The sequence below is a fragment of the Hemiscyllium ocellatum genome, chromosome 2 (assembly GCF_020745735.1).
Source record: "Hemiscyllium ocellatum isolate sHemOce1 chromosome 2, sHemOce1.pat.X.cur, whole genome shotgun sequence".
In the NCBI taxonomy this organism is placed as follows: domain Eukaryota; kingdom Metazoa; phylum Chordata; class Chondrichthyes; order Orectolobiformes; family Hemiscylliidae; genus Hemiscyllium; species Hemiscyllium ocellatum.
This window is the reverse complement of record NC_083402.1, coordinates 660,240-686,729: the sequence shown is the minus strand read 5'-3', so window position 1 is coordinate 686,729 and position 26,490 is coordinate 660,240. Positions and strand designations below refer to the sequence as shown.

The window sequence follows — 26,490 nt, the reverse complement described above, 5'->3', positions numbered from 1 at the left end:
AGCCTCTCACTACAGCTCAAATCCTCCAATCCTGGTGATCCTTGTAAATCTTTTCTGAACCCTTTCAAGTTTCACAACATCTTTCCAATAGGAAGCAGACCAGAATGGCATGCAGTATTCCAAAAGTGTTACAGCCGCAACATGACCTCCCAACTCCTGTACCCAATAATCTGACCAATAAAAGAAAGCATACCAAACGCCTTCTTCACTATCCTATCTACCTGCGACTCCACTTTCAAGGAGCTATGAACCTGCACTCCAAGGTCTTTGTTCAGCAACACTCCCTAGGACCTTACCATTAAGTGTATAAGTCCTGCTAAGATTTGCTTTTCCAAAATGCAGCACCTCACATTTATCTGAATTAAACTCCATCTGCCACTACTCAGTCTATTTGTTGAAGGACCCTTTGGGGCCTTGGACGGAGGAGATGGGGGAGGTGTGGGTGCAAATTTTGCACTTCTTGCTGTGACAAGGGAAGGTGTCAGAAGTGGAGGGTGGGTTGGTGGGGGCTGTGGAGCTAACAAGGGAATTGCGGAGGGAATGGTGTCTGTGGAACGCAGATAGGGGTGGGAGGGAAATATGTCCCTGCTGGTGATTTCTGTTTGTAGATGGTGGTAAAGGCAGAGGGTGATGCATTGTATCCAGAGATTGGTGGGATGGAAGGTGAGGATGGGGTGTGTGGGGTGGGGTAGGGGGGGTTTGAGGGGGGGGAAGTTCTGTCCTTGTTGCGATTGGTGGGGTGGGATTCAAGGGCAGAGGTGTGGGAGTAGATGAGATGTGCTGGAGGGCACTATTGACTACATTGGAGCAGAAATTGCAGTCCTTGAAGAAGGAGGCCATCTGAGATGTTCTCTGGTGGAATTGGTCCTCCTGGGAGCAGAATCAGCAGAGGCAGAGGAATTGTGAGTAAGAGACAGGAGGCAGGGTGGGAGGAGGTGGCTACATTGCTCCCAGTCCCACCCCCTCCCATGTATCTCTCAGCCCCCTTGGGCCACCTCCTCATTCCTGATGAAGAGCTTATGCTCGACATTGACTCTCCTGCTCCTGACCGGCTGTGCTTTTCCAGCACCACACTTTTCAATGCTGATTTCCAGCATTTGCAGTTCTCACTTTCTCCTACTTTATACTGTCGCCTTGTAACTTTCTAAAATTTCCCTCATCTGTTTAATTTTAAATCCGTTTAAGAGCCCTAGTTATTTGATTTGTCAGAACAGTGGTTTCTGCACTAGTTCAAATGAACCCTTTTCCACCTCGACAGCTCCTTCTCTCCCCAGTGATTATACCAATAGCCCATTTTTCACAAACCATTCTTCTCACTCATTCAACTGTCTGAACGTATTTATGTCACTATGTCATAACACTTTGTTAACATTTGTGGCTCAGAGCGTACATTCCAGAGGTTTTTACCTGATTCTTTTTAGTTAGTTTTTAAATTTAGCCCTTTATTGCAGATACTCCTAGGGCAGATACTCTTTCTTAGTATACTCATGTTGTTTGTACCCACATAGTCCATGACATCAGGATCCTTCTCGTCCAACCACAAGTTGCCTCTCCAACCCTCAGAAAATGTCCTTAATCCTAGCACTGGGCAGACAGCACAGTCTTCAAGACCATGCTGATTGCTGCAAAGAATTATATCTACTTTCCAAAAATACTGTCCTAACCACAACCATGTCTTTTTTTGCCCCTCAGCATAAATGACCTCTGCACCATGATATTTGTTCATCCCTGCTCTCATTCACACAAGCTGCAAGAGCCTTGAATTTGTGAGGCCTCTTCTGGAATACTGTGTCCAGTTCTGGTCGCCCAGTTATAGGAAGGATCGGATTAAGTGGGAGAAGGTTCAGAAGAGACTTACCAGAATGCTGCTGGGTGTGTAATGTTTGAGTTCTAAAGAAATGCTGCATAGGTTGGGACCTTTTTCACTGGAGCATAGAAGGCTGAGAGGTGACCTTATAGAGGTTTATTAAATAATGAGGGTACAGACAGAGTTATTGGTAGTTGTCTTTTCCCTAGGATGGTGAATTTCAAGAACAGGGGGCACATTTTCATGCTGAGGGGAGAGAGATTTAAAAAAGACACGAGGGTGGCTTTTGTGTGGAATGAACTTCCAGAGGAAGTGGTGGATGTAGGCACATTTAGAACGTTTAAAAGATATTTGGATAAGTGCATGAATAGGAAATAAGTGCATGAGCAGGCAGGTAGGGCTAGTTCAATTTGAGATTATGTTCAGCATGGACTGGTTGGACCAAAGGGTCTGATCTCATGCTGTATGACTCTATGACTGAGGCTCCTCCACTGCTGTCTCCTGGATCCTTCATACCTGCCTTACTTGTAGTCAAACTCTGCTGTCCCTGATCATGGACCAAATCTGAATACCTACCTAAAACGTATGTGACGGCCTCCTGGCTCAGCGTGTCCGGGTAATTTTATTAAAACGTATGTGACTGCCTCCTGGCTCAGCGTGTCCGGGTAATTTTATTCCTCTTTGAAGAACCACAGTGTCCAAAGCTCAGACTCCAGTTTACCACCTCTGGGCCAAAGTCCTTCGAGCTGCACACTGACTCTCGATGTGGTTAACATGGACCATACCTGGGTCCACCTAATTCCACATGCTCCAACTGCACCTGCCATTTCTAATGTATCCATTTCTCTACTTAAAGTTTCAAATTTTGAAATATCACTCAATAATTATTTGTAGCTATATTGAGTAGATTAAATAGTTAAGCTATACATTTAATACATCACTAATTTAGATAACTGCCCAAGTTTAGAGAGAAGAAAATCATACATCTGCCACCTAACTAATAGTCTATGAACTTAGCTTTTGGATGTCACTGCTTTCTCCTCCCTTACTTGGATCTCCCATTATCTCATGAAAGAATAGCACTGTTTCCTCTACTCACTAAATCCCCGAATTAAGTACTCTGTAAAAGTACAGTTTATTGAAAAGGTCAGAGGTGCGAATGCTGGAAATCAGAAATAAAGTCAGAAATTGCTGGAAAGATTCAGCAGGTCTGACAACATCTGTGGAGAGAAAGCAGAATTAACATTTCAGGTTTAGTGACCCTTCTTCAGAACTGTTCTGAAGAAGTGTTGCAAGACCCAAAATGTTAATTCTGCTTTCTCTCCACAGATCTGCTGAGTTTTTTTCCAGCAATTTATGATTTTGTTTCTATACTTTGTGAGCTGGCAGTTGTTCCACTAATTGTGTCCTTCAGTTTGAGCTATGTTTCTGTGGCTTTGTTTCATTTTGAGGATGTATATCAGTCTCTTTTTGTTTGCATAGATAAAAATATATAAACAAAGAGCAGGAGTTGGCCATTCACCCCCTCAAGCCTGCTCCACCATTCAGTTGGAACCTCAAATTCCTGCCAACTCCTGAAAATCTTTCATCCCCTTCTTAACAGACATCTATCTACTGCTGCCTTAAAACTATTAAAAGACTGCTTCTAACATCATTTCAGGAAAAGAGGTCCTAAGACTTATGACCATCTGTGAGAAAAAAATTCATCACTTTTGTAAATTGGTGACCATGTTCACTCCGTCAAGAACTCTCAGGATCACAGCATCATAAAATTGTTGTAGTACGGAACGGCATTATGGGTTTACTTACAGCATATAGATTGCTGGGTTCAAGAAGGCAGCTCACCACCACCTTCGCAAAGGCAACTAGAGGTGGGTAATAAAGACAGGCTAGCCAGCAATGCCAAGAACTAGAGGGCATAGTTTTAGGGTGAGAGGGGAAAGATTGAAAAAGGACTTGAGGAGTAACCTTTTCGTGTAGAGCGTGGTGCATATATGGAATGAGCTGCCAGAGGAAGTGATGGAAATAGTTACAGTTACATTAAAAAAAATCTGAATAGTTTAAAGGGAGATGGGCCAAATGCTGACAAATGGAACAAGGTCACATTGGAATGTCTGGTCATTGTAGATAAGTTGGACCAAAAGATCTTTTTCCATGCTGTACAACTCTGACTCTACAAGTATTTTTTTTAAAATCACCTTACACTTCTCTGCATTGAACTTCATCTCCCACCTATCTGCCCATGCCAACAACTTGTCAAAGTTCTTTTGGAGTTCCACACAGTCCTTAACATCTATAATTCTTCCAAGTTCAATGTTCTCTGTAAACTTTTGAAATCGTCCCACACACAAAGATCCAGATCGTTTGTCGGCAATTCTTGCTAATGAGTATGATTATCCACCTGGGAAATTCCGTAACATTGGTCCTGGGTTCTCTGGGCCTTTGCATTGCTGATGAGCCGGATACTACAACTGCATCCCTGACCATACATTTGACAGATGTTTTGGTAGGTGGAACTAATCCTCAGCCTTGAGATCAACGGTGTCTCTTTCTGTGGTTCCTTTCCATACTTCCTCTTTCCACTCGATTGTGTCTCTTCATGCAGGAATGTCCTCCAACTCAGCTTTTTCTGAACATTGTCTGTCAGGCATTGAGATCGATATTGAATTTTTTGAGGCAAGCCTTCAGGGAGTCATTCCTTTGTCTTCCTCTTATCTGAGTGCCTTCCTTGAGCTGGGTGAAGAAGATTTGCTTTGGCAGTCAGACCACACTTCCAGCTCAGTGAAATTTGTTTCGATTGATCATGGCCTTGATTCTGGTGCTGTCAGCAACTTCAAGGATACTGTCATTAGTTTGCCTGTCTTCCCAGCTGTCCTCCCACCAATCCATCTCAAACAGCATTGGTAGTACTTCCCAAGCACCTTGAAGTGGTGTCTATACATAATTCAAGTTTCTGAGCAATATAAAGGAGTCAGAAGAATGACTGCCTTACAAACAAGGATTTTAGTATCTGCACCAATGGTATGGTCATTGAAACACCTGACAGTTATATTCACAGATTGGGTGCAATTTGGAATCTCCACATCAATGTCAGTCTTAGATGGCTCCCAGGTATGGGAAGTGTTCCATGTTTGGGAGGATTTCTCTGTTAATCTTAATGGAGGAATGGACTGGAACTTCATTTGGGATGGCTTGGTGAACGATTTGAGTCTCCCTGAGGTTTAGGCTGATGATCAATTCTTCAATATGCTTTCGTGAAGGCATTAACCAAGGCATGAATATCTTTTTCTGGAAGAGCAGAGAACATTATCATCCACATAATGAAGTTCCCCAATCCAGGTCATCTCATTTTTAAAAATTCATTCACAGGATGAGGGCATTGTTGGTATCAACACTATTACCCATCTCTAATTGTCCACAGGGCAGTTGAAGGTCAACCACATAGTTGGAGTTACATGTAGGCCAGACCAGGTAAGGATGGCAGATTCCTTCCCTCAAGGGCATTAGCCAACCAGATGTTTTTTTCTGACAATCAACGATGGTCATCATTAGACTTCTAATTCCTGATTTTCTTTTTATTGAATTAAAATTCTACCATCAGTCCGGGTGGGAATTGAATCTAGGGCCCTAGAACATTACTGTTAATCCAGATTCCCAGGTACAGTGATGATACCACTAGGTAAAAACAATGACTGCAGATGCTGGAAACCAGATTCTGGATTAGTGGTGCTGGAAGAGCACAGCAGTTCAGGCAGCATCCAAGGAGCAGCGAAATCGACGTTTCGGGCCCTTTATTCCTGATGAAGGGCTTTTGCCCGAAATGTCGATTTCACTGCTCCTTGGACGCTGCCTGAACTGCTGTGCTCTTCCAGCACCACTAATCCAGATAATACCACTAGGCCATCAGCTTCTTCTTAGATTGCAATCAGTTGAAGTTGAAACGTTTTCTGTCTATCCTGTCTACAATACTAGGAAGCTTGTTTTGGACAAGATGAAGAATGGTGTCGCTGAAGATTGAGAAAAGGGTGGGGGCGATGACACATTCCTGCTTGACCCTGTCTGAATCTCAAAGGATTCCATCATATTACCATCAGTGAGGACTGTTGCCGACTGTTGTGGAGGAGATGGAGGATGTTGATGAATTTCACCGAACAGCTAGTCTTTGATTTGATCTTCCGTAGCACTTCCCAATTGACTCAGTCAAAGTCTTAGCCAAGATGATGAAGGCCGTGTGGCATGTTTGGTGTTGTTCCTGATATTCCTCTTGGAATTTCCAGTGGTTGAAATCATGACATTGACCTCGTACACCAAGATCCAGAACATTAATATGTATAAGGAAAGGTTAGGGTCCCAATATCAACCCCTGGGGAGCTCTAGTACAACCCTTTCTCCAGCCTGAACAATACCTATTGACCATTACTCTCTGTTTCCTTTCACTCAACCAATTTTGTATCTTGGAGAAAGTGAGGACTGCAGATGCTGGAGATCAAAGTCAAGAGTGTGAACATAGAACAGTACAGCACAGAACAGGCTCTTCAGCCTACAATGTTGTGCTAATCATTGATCCTCATGTAAGGTAAACCTAATGTACGAACCCTCAAATTTCTGTGACCATATGCATGTCCAGCAGTCTCTTAAATGTCCCCAATGACCCTGCCCCCACAACTGCTGCTGGCAACGCATTCCATGCTCTCACAACTCTGTGCGTAAAGAACCCGCCTCTGACATCCCCTCTATACTTTCCTCCAACCAGCTTAAAACTATGAGCCCTTGTGTTAGCCATTTCTGCCCTGGGAAATAGTCTCTGGCTATCGACTCTATCTATGCCTCTCATTATCTTGTACACCTCAATCAGGTCCCCTCTCCTCCTCCTATTCTCCAATGAAAAAAGCCCAAGCTCAGTCAACCTCGCTTCATAAGATAAGCCCTGGATTCCAGACAGCATCCTGGTAAACCTCCTTTGAACCCGTTCCAAAGCATCCACATCTTTCCTATAATAGGGCGACCAGAACTAGACGCAGTATTTCAAGTGTGGTCTAACCAAAGTTTTATAGAGGTACAACAAGATCTCACGACTCTTAAACTCAATCCCCCTGTTAATGAAAGCCAAAACACCATATGCTTTCTTAACAACCCTGTCCACTTGGGTGGCAATTTTAAGGGATCTATGTACCTGCACACCAAGATCCCACTGTTCCTCCACATTGCCAAGAATCCTGTCTTTAATCCTGTATTCAACTTTCAAGTTTGACCTTCCAAAATGCATCACTTCGCATTTATCCAGATTGAACTCCATCTGCCACCTCTCAGCCCATCTCTACATCCTGTCAATGTTACACTGCAGCCTACAACAGTCTTCTATACTGTTGAACCTTTGTGTCATCTGCAAACTTGCTAACGCATCCTTCAATCTCCTCATCCAAGTCATTAATAAAAATTACAAAGAGTAGAGGCCCAAGAACAGAGCCCTGTGGAACACCACTCACCACAGACTTCCAGGCAGAATACTTTCCTTTCACTACCACTCGCTGTCTACCAGCCAATTCTGTATCCAGACATCTATGTTCCCCTGAATCCCATTCCTCCTGATCTTCTGAATGAGCCTACCATGGGGAACCTTATAAAATACCTTGCTGAAGTCCATATACACCACATCCACCACTGACCCTCATCAACTTGTCTAGTAACATCCTGAAAGAACTCAATAAGATTTGTGAAGCATGACCTGCCCCTCACAAAGCCGTGCTGAGTGCATTTAATGAAGCCATGCTCTTCCAGATGGTCATAAATCCTGTCCCTCAGAATCCTTTCTAACACCTTGCAGATGACAGACGTGAGACTTACTGGTCTGTAATTGCCGGAGATTTCCCTATTTCCTTTCTTGAAGAGAGGAATTAAATTTACCTCCCTCCAGTCCTCAGGTACGACTCCGGTGGATAGCAAGGATGCAAAGACCTTTGCAAGCGGCGAAGCATACACATTTCTTGCTTCCCAAAGCAGCCGAGGACAAATCTGGTCTGGCCCTTGCAACTTGTCAATCTTAATGTTTGTCAAAATTTTCAGCACGTAAGTTTCCTCAATCTCCGTTCCAGCATGCTTACCTGCTCCTCAAAGGTTTCATTCACTACAAGGTCCTTTTCTTTCTTAAAGACAGAAGCAAAAAACTCATTTAGGGCTCCCCCTACCTCCTCAGACTCTATACACAAGTTCCCTATGCTATCCCTACTCTTTCTTTGATCATTCTCTTATTCCTCACATATGTGCAAAATGCCTTTGGATTCTCCTTAATCCTTCCTGCAAAGCCATTTTTGTGCCCCCTCCTGGCTCTCCTCAGACTATTTTTGAGCTCCTTCCTCGCCTGCCTGTAATCAGTGTGGTGCTGGAAAAGAACAGCAGGCCAGGCAGCAACCGAGGAGCAGGATAATCAACGTTTCAGGCATAAGCCCTTCATCTTTCCACGCTTTCGACAATTTTCTATCCACGTTGCTACAGTCTCTTTTGTACTATGACCTACAACTTCCCTCACACGTCTGTCATGGAGCACTGTACCAAATGCCTTCTGGAAATCCATGTATGTCACATCAAACAATAACCCTCATCAACTCTTTCTGTTACCTCTTCAAAGAATTCCAGTTAGTTAAAAACAAATTTCCTTTTAGAAATACATGTTCCTAATCAACAACATTTTTACATATAAATAATAACTTTTTCCCAAATAATTGTTTTGAGAATCTTCTCTATCTTCCCTAAATATAAGCAGCATTCTGTGGTTGATACCACACTCTGCTGAGTTACCACTACATTGTGCACCCAGGTGATATCACTCAACTGTGCTGCTTCGTTGGTGGCCAACTCCATCAAGGTAGCAATTTTGAAAGCTGCCTTTAAATCTAGATCTCTCCTTATTAGTAGCTTCTGTTGGATGGCTTAGTGATAGAGGGAACAAACCAAATGATCCTACAAGGCATCTTGGAAAAACCTTCCAAATTTGCAATGTTCTGCGAATGTGTTTAAAGTGGCCACAAGTTTAACATAAAAACTAGGAGCAGGAGTAGGCCATTCGGCCCTTCAAGCCTGCTCTGACATTCAATAAGATCATGGCCAATCTTTTTGTGGACTCAGTTCCACTTACCACATTTTCACCATATCTCTTCATAACTTAATTTTTCTAAAAAAATCCACCTTAGCTTTAAAAGTGATTACTGAGGTAGCGCCAACAGCTTCCCTGGGCAAGGAATTCCATCGAGTAACAACTCTCTGGGTGAAGTTCAATTCTAAACTTGCTTCCTCTTGTCCTAGTCTCACCCCATCAGTGGAAACAGCCTATCTATTTCTATTTTATATATTTCAACAAGATTTCCTTCATAATTTTATATATTTCAACAAGATTTCCTTCATAATTTTATATATTTCAACAAGATTATCCCTCATTCCTCTGAATTCCAATGAATATAATCCCAGTGTACTCAGCCTCTGTTCATAAGCCATCACCTTCAACTCCTGAATCAACCTAGTGAACCCCCTCCAGTTCCAGTACATGCTTTCTCAAGTAAGCAGACCAAAACTGCACACAGGTGACGGCCTCACCAACACCTTGTACAGCTGTAACATAACCTCTCTGCTTTTAAACTCAATCCCTTCAGCAATGAAGGACTAAATTCTGTTTGCCTTCCTAATTACCTGCAGACCAACCTTCTGTGAATCATGCACAAGGACACCCAGGTCCCTCTGCACAGCAGCATGCTGTAACTTTTTACCATGCAAGTAATAATCTATTTTGCTGTTACTCCTATTCCTACTTCACATTTATTAACATTGTACTCCATCTGCTAGACCTTTGCCCACTCACTTAAACTATCTGTGTTCCTCTGCAAAGTTTCACAGTCCTCTGCACAATTTGCTCTGCCACTCATCTTAGTGTCATCAGCAAATTTTGACACTGTACATGTGGGTCCCAACTCCAAATCATCTATATAAATTGTAAATCATTGTGGTCCCAACACTGATTTACAGCCTGAGTCCCCCGAGTGAACACTGTTCACACCAGCCACCCCCTCACTGACTGTGCTGGCATACCATGCTTCCCTGGCATTAACCGCAGCTAAAGTCCCCTCACTCTCTGCTTTCTGTGAAAACCTTCACACAGCACCTGGGTGAGTAATCCCCTCTTTAGCCACTGGATATGGTTTGAACCATAAATAGAGCACAGGGTAGGCAGACAGTAAATTTGAACAGGAAATACTTCATTATGCTTCCTCTCAGCTCTGCGTATGGTTTTAAACTGTTTCCCCTAGCTCTCGCCTCCAAGTCACCAGACTCACTCTCTGACATCCCACTATATACATAACATACATGCCTTTCTACTGGTTGTCAGCCTTTCCTTATAATTCCTCTTTGCTTCTTTTATTTGCTTTTTCACGTCCCCCCTCACACTGAACCTCTATATTCAATAGACAATAGACAATAGGTGCAGGAGTAGGCCATTCGGCCCTTCAAGCCAGCACCACCATTCATTATGATCATGGCTGATCATCCTCAATCAGTATCTTGTTCCTGCCTTATCCCTATAACCCTTGATTCCACTATCTTTAAGAGCTCTATCCATCTGTTTTTTGAAAGTATCCACAGACTGGGCCTCCACTGCCCTCTGGGGCAGAGCATTCCACACAGCCACCACTCGCTGGGTGAAGCAGTTTCTCCTCATCTCTGCTCTAAATGGTCTACCCCTTATTTTTAAACTGTGTCCTCTGGTTCGGCACTCACCCATCAGCGGAAACATGCTTCCTGCCTCCAGAGTGTCCAATCCTTTAATAATCTTATACACCTCAATCAGATCCCCTCTCATCCTTCTAAACTCAAGTGTATTCCTCTTGGTTCTTAATATTTATTTTGACCTGACATTAGTTGTAAGCACACTTTCTCTTTTTTATCTTAAATTCCATGGAGCTCTGGACTTGTTTTTTTTCTAGCTTTCCCATATGAGGGAATATATCTCAATGATATCCAAACAATAATCACTGTCTCCTGAATGTTCCCAACATGACACTCGACTCACTTGTAAGTAAAAAATGAGGTCTGCAGATGCTGGAGATCACAGCTGCAAATGTGTTGCTGGTCAAAGCACAGCAGGCCAGGCAGCATCTCAGGAATAGAGAATTCGACGTTTCAAGCATAAGCCCTTCATCAGGAATAAGACTCACTTGGCCCATTTCATTTCCAAGGGCTAGGTCCAAAGTGCATTCTTTCTTGGATTGGAAACATATTGCTATGGGAAACTCTCCTGCATGCAATCCAGGAACATGTGCCCATTGTTGCTCCATATGCTACAAGTATCCCACTCTATGTTTATATAACTGAAGTCTCTCATTATAACTACTTTATAATATTGACTTCTCTCTGTAATTCCCCTGCACATTTGTTCTTCTACATCCTTTCCACTAGGTAGTGTATAAACTGCACCTGGAAACGTGCCCTTTTTGGTCCTGAGTTCTAACCAAATTGATTCTGTGCGAGGATTCTGTGCCTCTTTCCCTGGCACTGTAATACCCTCTTTAACTACCCCTCCTCCTTTTCTTCTTTTTCTATTTCTCCTGAATAACTGATACCCTAGTATATTTAACACACAGTCTGTCCTTCCTTGAGTCAGGTCTCTATTATTACCACAACATCAAAATTTCACATTGAAATCTGTGTCTGTAACTCTTCAACCGTATTTGCAATACTCTGTGTGTTCACATACATGCACAGTAACCCTGATTTAGACTTCATATTTTTCTTCCTTACTCTGACTTCACCTATTAACTTACTGTTCTCTATGTGAATGCCTGTTGCATTCTAAGTTTGTGTATTTAAATAAACATGTTCAAAAATGACCTGCAACCTCAATGTTGAAGTGGTTACAGGATCATGAGATGAGGAAAGTAAGTAAATGCCCAACAAAGGGGGGCACATGTCAGCATTCTGTCTTACCTGGAGGAGGTGCCGAGTGCAGTAACCAGAGCCTGTACCAATCCACCCATGAAAGCAAAGGGATTCTTGTGTGTGATGAAGAAGTAGAGGAGAGGCAGAACAACAAGAGCATGGAAGAGCAGTCCCACGATGACAGTTATTGTATACATTCCCAGCTGTCCTCCCACCACAGTCATATCCTCCATCTCCACAATTTTGCCCGCAATAAGAAACAGTATACCAATTGGAGCGTACCTGGAAACAGAGAAAGTAATTGAGAGAGGGTATTTAAACACAGAGAATGACAGCGGGCAAAAGAAATATGATTCAATGAGAGAATAGTGACATTAGTAATCAATAAATAAACAGAACATTATATGAAGTAGCTGTAAAAAGGGACAAACAGCAAATAACTAGGGCTGATTTCAAAGATAAGAGAAGGAATCCAGCACAGGTAGGCTGAAAATAAGGATAGTTAAGGAAAGCTAACTGAGCAAAGGCAATAGAGATTGGTGCAGGAGTAGGCCATTCTGCCCTTTGAGCCATGGCTGATCATGGCCTAGATGGTTCAAGCACATGCCAGATAAAGATCGATTAGGTGGAAAGGTGAGGACATCCAAAGCCCCTTGGATGTCAAAGGAAGTAGAGATTATAACAACAAAGAAAAATACAGTTTATGAAAAATGTATAGAATACAATTTAAATCATAAAGTACAAAGCGCAAGAAGAAATGAAAAAGAATGTAAGAAAATAACCATGGAATAGGAGAAAAAAAGTACTGGCTAATATGAAACAGAATCCTGAAATCCTTTTTCATGTCAAATGGCCAATACAGTAGGTACTTATGCAAAAACAGAAATTGCTGGAAAAGCTCAGAAGATCTAACAACATCTGTGGAGAGAAATCAGAGTTAACATTTTGGGTACAGAGACCCTTCTGATAATAGACAGGAAAATATTGTTTTTTTATGCAGAAGATAGGGTGGGGTGGGCGGCACGGCGGCACAGTGGTTAGCACTGCTGCCTCACAACGCCAGAGACCCGAGTTCAATTCCCACCTCAGGCGACTGACTGTGTAGAGTTTGCACATTCTCCCCAGGTCTGCGTGAGTTTCCTCCAGGTGCTGCGGTTTCCTCCCACAGTCCAAAAATGTGCAGGTTAGGTGAATTGGCCGTGCTAAATTGCCCGTTGTGTTAGACGAAGGGGTAAATGTAGGGGAATGGGTCTGGGTGGGTTACGCTTCGGAGGGTCGGTGTGGACTTGTTGGGCCGAGGGCCTATTTCCACACTGTAATGTAATGTAATCTAATCTAATGAGTAAATGATAGGTGGGCATAGAGCCCAAAGAGAGACATGAACAGTTGGACAGACGAAGGAATGGATAATGATCTGGCTAGGAGGGTGAATAGCTGCTAATGGGGACTGTTAATGACTAACAATGCAGTTGCATATAATAGCAGACTATGTGATAACAAGTAAAAAGTGAGGTCTGCAGATGCTGGAGATCAGAGCTGAAAATGTGTTGCTGGTTAAAGCACAGCAGGTCAGGCAGCATCCAAGGAACAGGAAATTTGACGTTTCGGGCTGGAGCCCTTCATCAGGTATGTAATAACAAGGCCTGGTGTGTGGGGGTTGGGGTAAGGACATGGGAGAGCTCAAACCCGAAAGTTGTTGAACTCAATATTGAGTCCAGAAGGCTGCTGAGTTACCAAACGGAAAGTAAGTGCTTATGTCTGTTTCCATAACTAGCTTCTCCTGCAGCAGAGGGACATCACTCCACACTTAGTGCCTGTCTTAGTCCCACACTGCCATCAACAAATCAAGATTTACAAGCTGATCATCAGCCTGATTCACCATGGTATTAAGTCTTGGAGTGAGTCTTGAAACTAAAGCACCTGGCATGATGGAATTTGAATCCTGGTTCTCAGAATATTACCTGGATCTCTGGGTTACTGGCCCAGCAATAATACCACTATGCCATCCCATAAGTTAGGAAGTCTCTTTTACAAATGGTAATTCATTCTAAATCATTTGCTAATTTTAAAGCTGGGATTAATACAATGTTGTTACCCGAAGATGTTAAGTGGACAAGGGAGTGTATGGAGTGCCTTGCAGATATTCCATGATCTCATTGAATGAAAGAACAGGCTTAAGGGTCTGAATGGCCTCTTCTTCTTCCTACATTATTGTGGGAGGCTAGTGTGGAGTAACAAAAGCTGTCAACCCAATCCCTATAGAAGAGTCATGCCAAAAGATTGCAAAATTAGAAGCCTATCCAATATGGAAAAGGGATAAAACTCCTCCACCATAAAGCAAAATTGAACTTTTTAAAGACAAAGGACAGAATCATATTGGGGTCTGAGTTACATGGGCTATGTTGAGATTTGTAGCAGAATAGGACAAGATATCCAGGGAGGCCCATCTCAATGTCGAGAGAATCTTGCTGTTTTTCACAAGATGCCAAGGAGAGTTCCTCCCTTGCCAGCATTGACTTGCTAATTGCGGGGCACTTTTCATGGTAACCACCTTGTAAATGACACTGTTTATCTCATTATTATTCAGCTTCCCAACTTACCAAACATGCCAAACAGGATAGGCATTGAGAAAATCTCAACATGGGAATTAGAGAGGTACCAGACAGCTGGCCATTTGTTCCGATGAACTTCTATGTTCCACAGGTCGAAGTAACGTTTCTAGGCATGATCCAAGGCCACCTGACACACCCACACCTTTCACCCCTGGACATTGACATCTGACATTTGCAAACCCCTCACAACTATCCTGGCACCTCTCCAATGTACTTTCAGCTCACTCCTGAAGCACAGACTTATATTGCAGGGTACAGTGGCAGCTAGCATTGAAATGTTACATCAGGTACACTGAGCAAACAGGGCAGGCACCCGGCTCACAGATTGGATCATTCACACCCCAGGGCTGGTCACTTGATCTCTTAGCATTTGTTCACTTAGTGCCCACCTGTTGCTCACACCATCCTTGCCTTGTCTTGCCATGCCCATTTAACACAAAACATTAACAGTGTTGAGAGTGTGTTGCTGGGAAAGCACAGCAGGTCAGGTGGCATCCGAGGACCAGGAAAATCGACGTTTCAGGCCGGAGCCCTTCAGCAGAAATGAGGCCTCATTCCTGTGTTTTTCCAGCAACACACTCTCAACTCTGAATTCCAGCATCTGCAGACCTCACTGTCTCCACAAAACATTAACAGGCATCTTGCCTTGCTGGTCAGTAGTCCTTTTGCTGTATAACAGTGTGCTACCTCAATCTTATACCTGCACAATATGCCAGCAACTTACACAGCAAATACACTGTATGTGAAGCAAGCAGCAGCCAATTCTCAAAGTCTTAGGGGAATTGTCCTTGCCAAATTCCACGGAGACACCTGTCAGTCGGGGGCAAACTCTAGTTCTAGTGCAGGGATTTAGCCACGGTCAGGCTTCTGGTCAGGGGGTCTGTACCTCTGCAGTTCATGGTCAGTGCTGTGCACAAGTGGTAGGGTGAATGAAATTGGGGAAATGTACAGCAATAAGGGGCATGGGGACATTTCATCCTGGGCTGTCCAGTTAGGTCACTCATGCAGGTGTGCCATAGCTAGTCCATCCACAGAAACTAAGGAGGATTAGTGGAGGCAACTAGGAGGCTGCTGCAACAGGCAGGAGACTTGGTAACCTGTTCTTCAGGACTTGGGGGCTGCAACTGGGTGAAGGATGGAAAACATGACTGATTTTGACCCAGAGATATTTCCAAATCAGCATTGTGAGTGGCTTGGAGGGTAAATTGCACGTCCCCATATAATCTGCCGCCCTTGTGCTTCGAGATACTAAATTGTCATGGCTTTGGAAGGTGCTGTCTAAGGACCTTTGGTGCATTTCTTACAGCACATCTTGTACGTAATATACATTGCTTCTGCTGAGTGTCGGTGGTGGGCAGAGTGCATTTTTGTGGATAAGAGTGCCAATCAAATGGGCTGCTTTGTCCTGGATGGTGATGGTGTCAAGTGTTTTGAATGTTTTTGGAGCTACATCCATCGAGGCAAGTGAGGAATACTCCATCGCATGCCTTGTAGATGGTGGTCATGCTTTGGGGAGTCAGGAGGTGAGCTATTCGCTGGGGTATTCCCAGCTTCTGACCTGCTCCTGTAAACACTGTGATTATATGACAAGTCCAGTGAGTTTCTGCCAATGATAACCCCAAGGATGTTGATGTTGGGGATTTCAGTGATGGCAACACCATTGAATGTCAAGGGACAGTGGTAAGATTACTTCTTATGGGAGATTACCATTACCTGGTATTTGTGTGGTGTGAATGTTACTTGCTACTTACAGTCATAGAATCATACAGCACAGAAACAGACCTTCACTCCAAAATGTGCTTGCTGACCAGACATCCCAATCTGACCTAGTCCCATTTGCCAGCATTCGGCCCATATCCCTCTAAACCCTTCCTATTCATATCTCATCCAGATGCCTTTTAACTGGACAGCAGGGCCTGTTTCCATGCTGTAAACCTAGCTGTAGTAATTGTACCAGCCTCCACCACTGCTTCTGGCAGCTTGTTCTATACATGCACCACCCTGTGGGTGAAAAAGTTGCTTCTCAGGTCCCTTTTAAATCTTTCCCCACTCATCTCAAACCCCTACCCTAGGGAAAAGCCCTTGGCTATTCATCCTATCCATGTCCTTCCTGAATTTATAAACCTCGAAGGTCACCCCTCAGCCCATATCGTTTCATTTGAACATAAACTGTTTCAGTATTTGAGCATTTGTGAATGGTGCTGAACATTGTGCAATTATCAGCGAACTTGCCACATCTGACCTTAAGATGGAAGAATGGTAATTGATTAAGCAGCTGAAGATGGTTAGGCAAAGGAGACTACCCTAAAGAACCCTTGAAGAGATGTCCTGGAGTTGTACAACTACAACCAACTTCCTATGGGCCAGGTGTGACTCCAACCAGCAGAGTGTTTGTCCTTTGATACCCATTGGTTCCAGTATTGTTAGGGCTCCTTGGTGCCACATTCAAAGTCGAATGAGGCCTTGATGATCATTCTCACCTCATCTCTCAAATTCAGCTTTTTGCCCATGTTTGAACCAAGGCTGTAATGAGATCAGAAGCTGAGTGGTCCCAGTGGAACCTAAATTGGGAAGGTTACTGCTGAGGAGGTGCTGCTTGATAATACTGTTGATGGCATCTTCCATTACTTTATTGATGATTGAGAGTAGATTGATAGGACAGAAATTTTTTTAGCTGGGTTGGATTTGACCTTTTTTTTCTGTACATGACATCTGAGGGTGATTTTCCACATTGTCGGGTAGATGTATTATAACTACTGAAATAGCTTAGCTTAGACAAGTTCTGGAACACAAGTCTTCAATGTTAGTGCCGGAATGTTGTCAGTGCTCATAGACTTTGCAGTCGTTTCTTGATATCACACAGAGTGAATCAAATTGACTGAAAACTGTATCTGTGATGCTGGGGACCTTTGAAGGAGACTGAGATAGATAGTCCACTCAGCACTTCTGGTTTAGGATTGCTGCAAATGCTTCAGCCTATCTTTTGCATTGATGAGTTGGGTTCTTCCATTAATGAGGTTGGGGATATTTGTGGAACCTCTTCCACCAGTGAGTTTTTCAATTTTTTTACCTCCATTCACAACTGAGTGTGGCAGGACTGCAGAGCTTAGATCTGATCCGTTGGCTGTCGGACCCTGAACTTTGTCTATTAATTGATACTGTTTGGCATGCAAATAGTCCTGCTTGGAGGCTTCCAAAAATTTGAGGAAAGGTGTGAAGTATTCATTATTTCATTCAAGAAAGTAACAAATCAAACATAGTGGCAGAAGGTAAACTAGACACTGCTCGGAGGAAGCAGATTCAAAGTTAATACAATCAGCCCACACTGAAACTGAGGCTGAGAGGGTCCTGGAGTGTCAGTACAATTAGAAATAGGGTTTTATTGAGGAAGTAGAGACCTCCCCACATACATGCAGGTGAAGAGTGGATGACCTTTCATCAGATAGTGGTATGACAAAACATGAAATTCCTATGGCCGGACTCGCAGGAAAGCTCAAGCATTGATTAAACAACATCAGCCAATTGCAGAAAAGCACACTGAAACCAGTATACTTCAAACAGAAAATGAAGTTTTAGTATTGTTCCTCTGAAAGCAAGATCCAGAGGTCTGGTTCATCTGTAAATTCTTTCCTTTCTCCTTGACCTACCCTTTCCCTCGCTATCTCTTGTTCCTAGTATACATATAAAAAGCATTAGGTTTCTCCTTAAGCCTTCTTGCCAAGGACGTTTCATGGTTCCTTCTAACCCTCCTAATTTCTTGTTTAAATTCTTTTCTACTTCCTTTGTACTCCCCAGGAGCCTTTTTTGATTTCAGTTTCCTGTACCTGACATATGCTTCCTTTTTCTTTTTGATTAATCATCCAAGATCTCTTGTCATCTAGGATTCCCGAATCTTGCCATACCTACCTTTCAGCCTCATAGGAACATTCCAGTCCTTAACTCAGCACAAGTGACTTTTGAAAGACTCCTACATCTCAAATGAGAATTTAACCTCAAACAGCTGCCCCAATCTATTTTCCCGAGTTGCTGCCCAATACAGATGTAGTTCACCTTCTGCCAATTTAGCACTTTGACCAGAAGAACCTTTTCCAACTCTGAGCAGAGTTCCAGGGTTTAGAAGTTTCAGGCATGATAGATGGGAATGTAAAAGAGGTAGAGGAATTGCATTGTTGATTGAGTGTCACAGCTTCACTAAAAGAGAACATCTTGGAGAGCTAATCCAGCGGGGCCATGTGGGTAGAACTCAGAACAGATAAAGTGTGAAACTGGAAAAAGCACAGCAGGTCAATCAGCATCAGAGGAGCAGGGGAGTCGATGTTTCAGGTTGGAACCTTTCACAAGTCCCGATGAAAGGGTCTGAGCTAAAACATCAACTCCCCTGCTCCTCTGATGCTGATTGCCCTGCTGTGCTTTTTTCAGCTCCACACTTTATCGACTCTGACTTTCCAGCCTCTGCAGTCCTCAATCTCCAAGTGAGTAGAACTCAGGAATAAGAAAAGTGTAGTTACTATGATGAGCTTATACTATAGGCCTCCCAACAGCCAATGGGGGTCAGAGGAACATAGAGGGACAGAGAAAGTTTTTTTTCAAAAAAAGCGCGGAGCGGACCCGGAAGCTGGTGTAGCGCAAGCTTACCTGGGTAAGTTGTTTTCCTATAAAGGCGCGCAGGAGAGGAACCCGAGGCACTACAGGGATAGTGCCTCCCACCCGCCCGCCTCCTCTCACCTAATAATAAGACCCGTTGTGGTAAGAAGGTAAGTGCTGCATTTTGCTTGTTCTATTGTTTAGACCTAGTTTTTTTTAAAGGTTACTTTTAGAGGGATGGCAGTGAAGGCAGTGCAATGTTCCTCTTGCAACATGTTTGAGGTGAGGGATGCCATGGTCGTCCCTGCTGATTACACTTGCAGGAAGTGCACCCATCACCAGCTCCTCCAAGACCGTGTTAGGGAACTGGAGCTGGAGTTGGATGAACTTAGGATCATTCGGGAGGCAGAGGGGGTCATAGATCAGAGTTTTAGGGAAGTAGTAACTCCAAAGATTGCAGACAGATGGGTGACAGTGAGGGGGACTGGGAGGGAGCAGCCAGTGCAGGGACCCCATGCGGTTGTTCTCCTCAAGAACAAGTATACTGTTTTGGATACTTGTGGGGGGGATGACTTACCAAGGGTAAGCAATGGGGTTCAGGCCTCTGGCACGGAGCCTATCCCCATTGCTCAGAAGGGAAGGGTGGAGAAGAGCAGAGCAATAGTTATTGGAGACTCGATAGTTCGGGGCACAGATAGGTGGTTTTGTGGGGGCGAGAGAGACTCACGTTTGGTATGTTGCCTCCCAGGTGCAAGGGTACGTGATGTCTCTGATTGTGTTTTCTGGGTCCTTAAGGGGGAGGGGGAGCAGCCCAAAGTCATGGTCCACATTGGCACCAACGACATAGGTAGGAAGAGGGATGAGGATATTAGGCAGGCTTTCAGGGAGCTAGGTTGGAAGCTCAGAGTTAGAACAAACAGAGTTGTTGTCTCTGGTTTGTTACCCATGCCACGTGATAGAGAGTCGAGGAATAGAGAGAGAGAGCAGTTAAATGCGTGGCTACAGGGATGGTGCAGGAGGGAGGGATTCCGGTTTCTGGATAACTGGGGTTCTTTCTGGGGAAGGTGGGACCTCTATAAACAGGATGGTCTACACCTGAACCTGAGGGGCACCAGTATCCTTGGGGGGAGGTTTGCTAGTGCTCTTTCGGTGGGTTTAAACTAACTCTGCAGGGGCATGGGAACCTGGACTGTAGCTTTAGGGTGCAGGACCTGGAGTGTAGGGAGGTTAGGAACATGGCATCAATCTCGAAGGAGGGGGTCTGTAAACAGGAAGTGTGTATACTTCAATACGAGAAGTATACGAAATAAGGTAGGTGAACTTGCAGTGTGGGTTGGTACCTGGGATTTCGATGTTGTGGCTATTACAGAGACATGGGTAGGACAGGGACAGGATTGGCTGTTGCAGGTTCCAGGGTTTAAATGTTTTAGTAGGGTCAGAGGTGGGGGTAAAAGAGGGGGAGGTGTGGCATTGCTTGTCAAAGATAGTATTACAGCAGTAGAAAGGACGAAGGATGAAGACTCGCCATCTGAAGTAGTTTGAGCTGAGCTTAGAAATAGGAAAGGTGAGGTCACCCTGTTAGGGGTTTTCTACAGACCTCCTAATAGTCCTAGAGACGTAGAAGAAAGGATTGCGAGGATGATTCAGGAGAAGAGTGAAAGTAATAAGGTGTTTGTTAGGGTGGTGTAAGGGGACTTTAACTTTCCAGATATTGACTGGGAAAGCTATAGCTCGAGTTCGTTAGATGGGTCAGTGCTTGTACAACGTGTGCAGGAGGGTTTCCTGACACAATATGTAGACAGGCCAAAAAGAGGTGAGGCCATACTGGATTTGGTTCTGGGTAACGACACAGGCCAGGTGTTAGACTTGGAGGTAGGTGAGCACTTTGGGGACAGTGACCACAATTCGGTAACTTTCACTCTAGTGATGGAGAGGGATAAGTGTGCACTACAGGGCAAGAGTTATAGCTGGGGGCAGGGAAATTATGATGCGGTGAGGCATGACTTAGGATGTGTGGCTTGGAAAAGTAGGCTTCAAGGGAAGGGTACAATCGATATGTGGAGCTTGATCAAGGAGCAACTATTGAGCGTCCTTGATAAGTATGTACCTGTCAGGCAGGGAGGGAAGGGTCGTGTGAGGGAGCCGTGGTTTAATAAGGAGTTGGAATCCCTTGTTAAAGGGAAGAGGGCGGCCTATGTAAAGATGAGGCGTGAAGGTTCAATTGGGGCGATTGAGAGTTTTAAGGTAGCCAGGAAGTATCTAAAGAGAGAGCTAAGAGCAGCAAGGAGGGAACATGAAAAGTCCTTGGTTGGTAGGATTAGGGAAAACCCAAAGGCTTTCGATAGGTATGTCAGGAATAAAAGAATGACTAGGGTAGGAATAGGTCCAATCAAGGATAGTTGTGGGAAGTTGCGTGTGGAGACTGAAGAAATTGGGGAGACACTGAATGAATACTTTTCATCAGTATTCACTCAGGAACAGGACATTGTTGCCGATATGAATATTGAGTCACAATTAATTAGAATGGATGGCTTTGAGGTATGTAGGGAAGAGGTGTTGGAAATTCTGGAAAGGGTAAAAATAGATAAGTCCCCTGGGCCTGATGGCATTTATCCTAGGATTCTCTGGGAAGCAAGGGAAGAGATTGCAGAGCCATTGGCTTTGATTTTTATGTCCTCGTTGTCTACAGGAATAGTGCCAGAAGACTGGAGGATAGCAAATGTCGTTCCCCTGTTCAAGAAGGGGAGTAGGGATAACGCTAGTAACTATAGGCCGGTGAGTCCTGCCTCTGTTGTGGGCAAAGTCTTAGAGAGAATTGTAAGGGATAGGATTTATGACCATCTGGATAGGAATAATGTGATCAAGGATAGTCAGCATGGTTTTGTGAGGGGCAGGTCGTGCCTCACAAACCTTATTGAATTCTTTGAAAAGGTGACTAAGGAGGTGGATGAGGGTAAAGCAGTAGATGTGGTGTATATGGATTTTAGTAAGGCATTTGATAAGGTTCCCCATGGTAGGCTACTGCAAACAATACGGAGATATGGCATTGAGGGTGAGTTGGAGGTTTGGATTAGGAATTGGCTGGCTGGAAGAAGACAGAGGGTAGTAGTTGATGGTAAAGGTTCATTTTGGAGTGCAGTTACCAGCGGTGTTCCACAAGGATCTGTTTTGGGACCATTGCTGTTTGTCATTTTTATAAATGACCTGGAGGAGGGGCTAGAAGGTTGGGTGAGCAATTTTGCGGATGATACGAAAGTCGGTGGAGTTGTTGACAGTGAGGAAGGATGTGGCAGGTTACAGCAGGATATAGATAAGCTGCAGAGCTGGGCAGAAAAGTGGCAAATGGAGTTCAATGTAGCTAAGTGTGAAATGATTCACTTTGGTAAGAGTAACAAGATGATGGAGTACTGGGCTAATGGTCGGATACTTGGTAGTGTGGATGAGCAGAGGGATCTTGGTGTCCATGTACACAGATCTCTGAAAGTTGCCACCCAGGTAAATAGTGCTGTGAAGAAGGCATATGGCGTACTGGCTTCTATTGGTAGAGGAATTGAGTTCCGGAGTCCTGACGTCATGTTGCAGTTGTATAAGACTCTGGTGCGGCTGCATCTGGAGTATTGTGTGCAGTTTTGGTCGCCATACTATAGGAAGGATGTGGAGGCACTGGAACAGGTGCAGAGGAGGTTTACCAGGATGTTGCCTGGTATGGAAGGAAGATTATATGAGGAAAGGCTGAGGCACTTGGGTCTGTTTTCATTGGAGAAAAGAAGGTTTAGGGGTGATTTGTTAGAGGTGTACAAGATGATTAGGGGTTTAGATAGGGTTGACCATGAGAACCTTTTTCCACGTATGGAGTCAGATATTACGAGGGGGCATAGCTTTAAATTAAGGGGTGGTAGGTATAGGACTGATGTTAGGGGTAGATTCTTTACTCGGCGAGTCATGAGTTCATGGAATGCCCTGCCAGTAGCAGTGGTGGACTCTCCCTCTTTATGGGCACTTAAACGGGCATTGGATAGGCATATGGAGGATAGTAGGCTAGTGTAGGTTAGGTGGGCTTGGATCGGCGCAACATTGAGGGCCGAAGGGCCTGTACTGCGCTGTATTTTTCTATGTTCTATGTTCTATATATATGTAAGCAGATCATGGAAAGATGTAAAATCAACAAGGTTATGGTGATGGGTGATTTTAATTTTCCCAGTATTGACTGAGAATCCCCTCATGCCAGGGGCTTAGGTGGGGTAGAATTTGTTAAGCCTATCCAGGAGGGATTCTTGAAGCAGAATATAGAAAGTCCAAGGGGTTGTATTAGATCTTATTTTGGAGCAAGAGCTTGGCCTGGTGATCGAAGCTTCAGTGGGGGAGCATTTTAGGAACAGTGATCATAGTTCCATTAGCTCTAAGATAGAGAAGGTAAAGAATAAGACTGGTCCTCAGGAGAAAGTTTTTATTTGCAGGAAGGCTAACTATATGATATTAGGCAGGAATTATAAAAATTGGACTGGGGACAGCTGTTTGACGTAAATCCATATCTGACATGTGGGAGTCTTTTAAAAGACAGTTGACCAGAGTTCAGGACCAACATGTTTCTTTGATGATGAAACATAACTTGGCAAGATTAGGAATGTTGGATAATGAGGGATGTTTTAAGTTTAATTAAAAAGAAAAAGAAAGCATAAATAAGGTTTAGGAAATAGATTTTGCACAAGACCCTTGAGAAAACAGAAAATAACTACAAAGGAAAATAGGAGGGCTAGAAGGGACCATGAAATGTTTTTTGCAAATAGGATTAAGGAGAATCCAAGGTATTTTATGTGTATATTAGGAGCAAGAGGGTAGCTAGGGAAAGAGTAGGTCCACCTAAAGACATAGGAGGATGCTTATACATGGAGCCAGAGGAAGTGGGTGAGGTCCTCAATGAATACTTTGCATCAGCATTTACCAAGGAGAAAGAAATAGATGACAGTAAGTTTAGGGAGGGATTTGTAGATATTCTAAGTTGACATCAAGAGAGAGGAGATGTTGGATGTCTTGAAAAACATTAAGGTATGTATGTAAGTTAGCTCACTAAGCTGGAAGGTTTGTCTTTAGATGTTTCATCACCATGACTCGGAAACATCCTCAGTGAGTGTCCGATGAAGCGCTATTGGTTTGTCCTGCCTCTCTATTTATAGGTCTTGATTTCTTAAGGTGAGTGATGTCATTTCCAGTTCTATTTTTCAAGGGAAAATAGATGGGTCCAAATTGATGTGTTTATTGATGGAGTTCTGGTTAGAGTGTCATGCCTTTAAGAATGCTCTTGCGTGTTCTTTGTTTCACCTGTCCTAGGATGTGTGTTGTCCCAGTCAAAGTGATGTCCTTCTTTGTCTGTATGTATGGAAACTAGTGATAGTGGGTTGTGTCTTTTGGTGGCTAGTTGGTGTTCATGTATCCTGGTGACAGGTTTCCTGCTAGTCTGTCCGATGTAGTGTTTTTACAGTGCTTGCAGGGTATCTTGTAAATGATGGGCTGAAAATGTGTTGCTGGAAAAGCGCAGGTCAGGCAGCATCCAAGGAGCAGGAGAATCGACGTTTCGGGCATGAGCCTTTCTTCAGGAATGAGGAAAGTGTGCCAAACAGGCTAAGATAAAAGGTAGAGAGGAGGGACTTGGAGAGGGACGATAGGTGGAAGGAGGTTAGGTGAGGGTGATAAGGTGAGGGTGATAGGCCGGAATGGGGATGGGGGCGGAGAGGTCAGGAAGACGATTGGAGGTTAGGAAGGTGATGCTGAGTTCGAGAGTTGGGACTGAGACAAGGTGGGGGAGGGGAAATGAGGAAACTAGAGAAATCTGAGTTCATCCCTTGTGGTTGGAGGGTTCCTAGGTGGAAGATGAAGCGCTCTTCCTCCAGCCGTCGTGTTGCTATGTTCTGGCGATGGAGGAGTCCAACCACCTGCATGTCCTTGGTGGAATGGGAGGGGGAGCTGAAGTGTTGAGCCACGGGGTGGTTGGGTTGGTTGGTCTGGGTGTCCCAGAGGTGTTCTCTGAAACGTTCCGCAAGTAGGTGGCCTGTCTCCCCAATATAGAGGAGGCCACATCGGGTGCAGCGGATGCAGTAAATGATGTGTGTGGAGGTGCAGGTGAATTTGTGATGGATGTGGAAGGATCCCTTGGGACCTTGGAGGGAAGTGAGGGAGGTGGTGTGGGCGCAAGTTTTACATTTCCTGCGGTTGCAGGGGAAGGTGCCGGGGTGGAGGTTGGGTTGGTGGGGGGTGTGGACCTGACGAGGGAGTCACGGAGGGAGTGGTCTTTTCGGAACGCTGATAGGAGAGGGGAGGGAAATATATCTCTGGTGGTGGGGTCCGTTTGGAGGTGGCGGGAATGACGACGGATGATACGATGTATGTGGAGGTTGGTGGGGTGGTAGGTGAGGACCGTTGGGGTTCTGTCCTGGTGGCAATTGGAGGGGCGGGGCTTAAGGGCAGAGGAATGGGAAGTGGAGGAGATGCGGTGGAGAGCATCGTCAACCATGTCTGGGGGAAGTTGCAGTCTTTGAAGAAGGAGGCCATCTGTGTTGTACGGTGTTGGAACTGGTCCTTCTGGGAGCAGATGCGGCGGAGATGATGGAATTGGGAATATGGGATGGCGTTTTACAGGGGGCAGGGTGGGAGGAGGTGTAGTCTAGGTAGCTGTGGGAGTCAGTCGGTTTGTAGTAAATGTCCGTGTGATTCGGTCGCTCGTGATAGAAATAGAAAGGTCTAGGAAGGGGAGGGAGGAGTCTGAGACAGTCCAGGTAAATTTGAGGTCGGGGTGGAAGGTGTTGGTAAAGTGGATGAACTGTTCAACCTCCTCGTGGGAGCACGAGGCAGCGCTGATACAGTCATCGATGTAGCGGAGGAAAAGGTGTGGGGTGGTGCCAGTGTAGCTACGGAAGATGGACTGTTTCACATATCCTACGAAGAGGCAGGCATAGCTGGGGCCCATGCGGGTGCCCGTGGCTACTCCTTTGGTTTGGAGGAAGTGGGAGGATTGGAAAGAGAAGTTGTTCAGAGTGAGTAAATGATGTTAGTTTTGCTGGTAATATCTAATGGATCCCTTAGGTTTGTTAATCACTGTTTAAGTGTGTTGATAGGTTTGTAGGCTACCGTAATGCCAATGAGTGTGAGTAGTCTGGAAGCCATTTCTGATATGTCTTTGATGTAAGGTAATGTGGCTTAGCTTTTGGTTGCATTGTGTCTGGTTGTTTGAGTTTGTTCCTGCGGAATCAGCAGATTGTGTTTATTGGTACCCGGTTTTCTTGAAAACATAGATATTTTTCTTCTACAATTTGTAGTTCTTGGGTGCTGCAGTGTGATGTAGCTTGTTGAAATAATGTCTTGGTGCAGCTCTGTTTGTGGGTGTTGGGATGATTGCTTCTGAAGTTAAGTATTTGGTCTGTGTTTGTTGTTCTTCTGTAGACGCTGGTTTGAAGCTCTCTGTTAACTGTATTTTCAACTGTTACACCTAGGAATGGGAGTCTGTTGTCTTTCTCCTCCTCTCTTGTGAATGTTATGGCTATCAGGATATTGTTGATGGTGTTGAATGTTTCC

At 44.3% G+C, this 26,490-nt stretch overlaps 1 protein-coding gene across 2 annotated transcripts in view; it reads right to left on the bottom strand.

Annotated features, from left to right (window-relative positions):
* The window catches only part of LOC132826326 (excitatory amino acid transporter 1-like), a 168,272-nt gene that overhangs the window by 35,088 nt on the left and 106,694 nt on the right, over positions 1-26,490 (bottom strand). For both annotated transcript variants that reach the window (XM_060842168.1, XM_060842177.1), the window contains one exon: positions 11,777-12,010. In XM_060842168.1, coding sequence (XP_060698151.1) covers positions 11,777-12,010 — 234 coding nt within the window. The remainder of the gene's footprint in view (positions 1-11,776; positions 12,011-26,490) is intronic.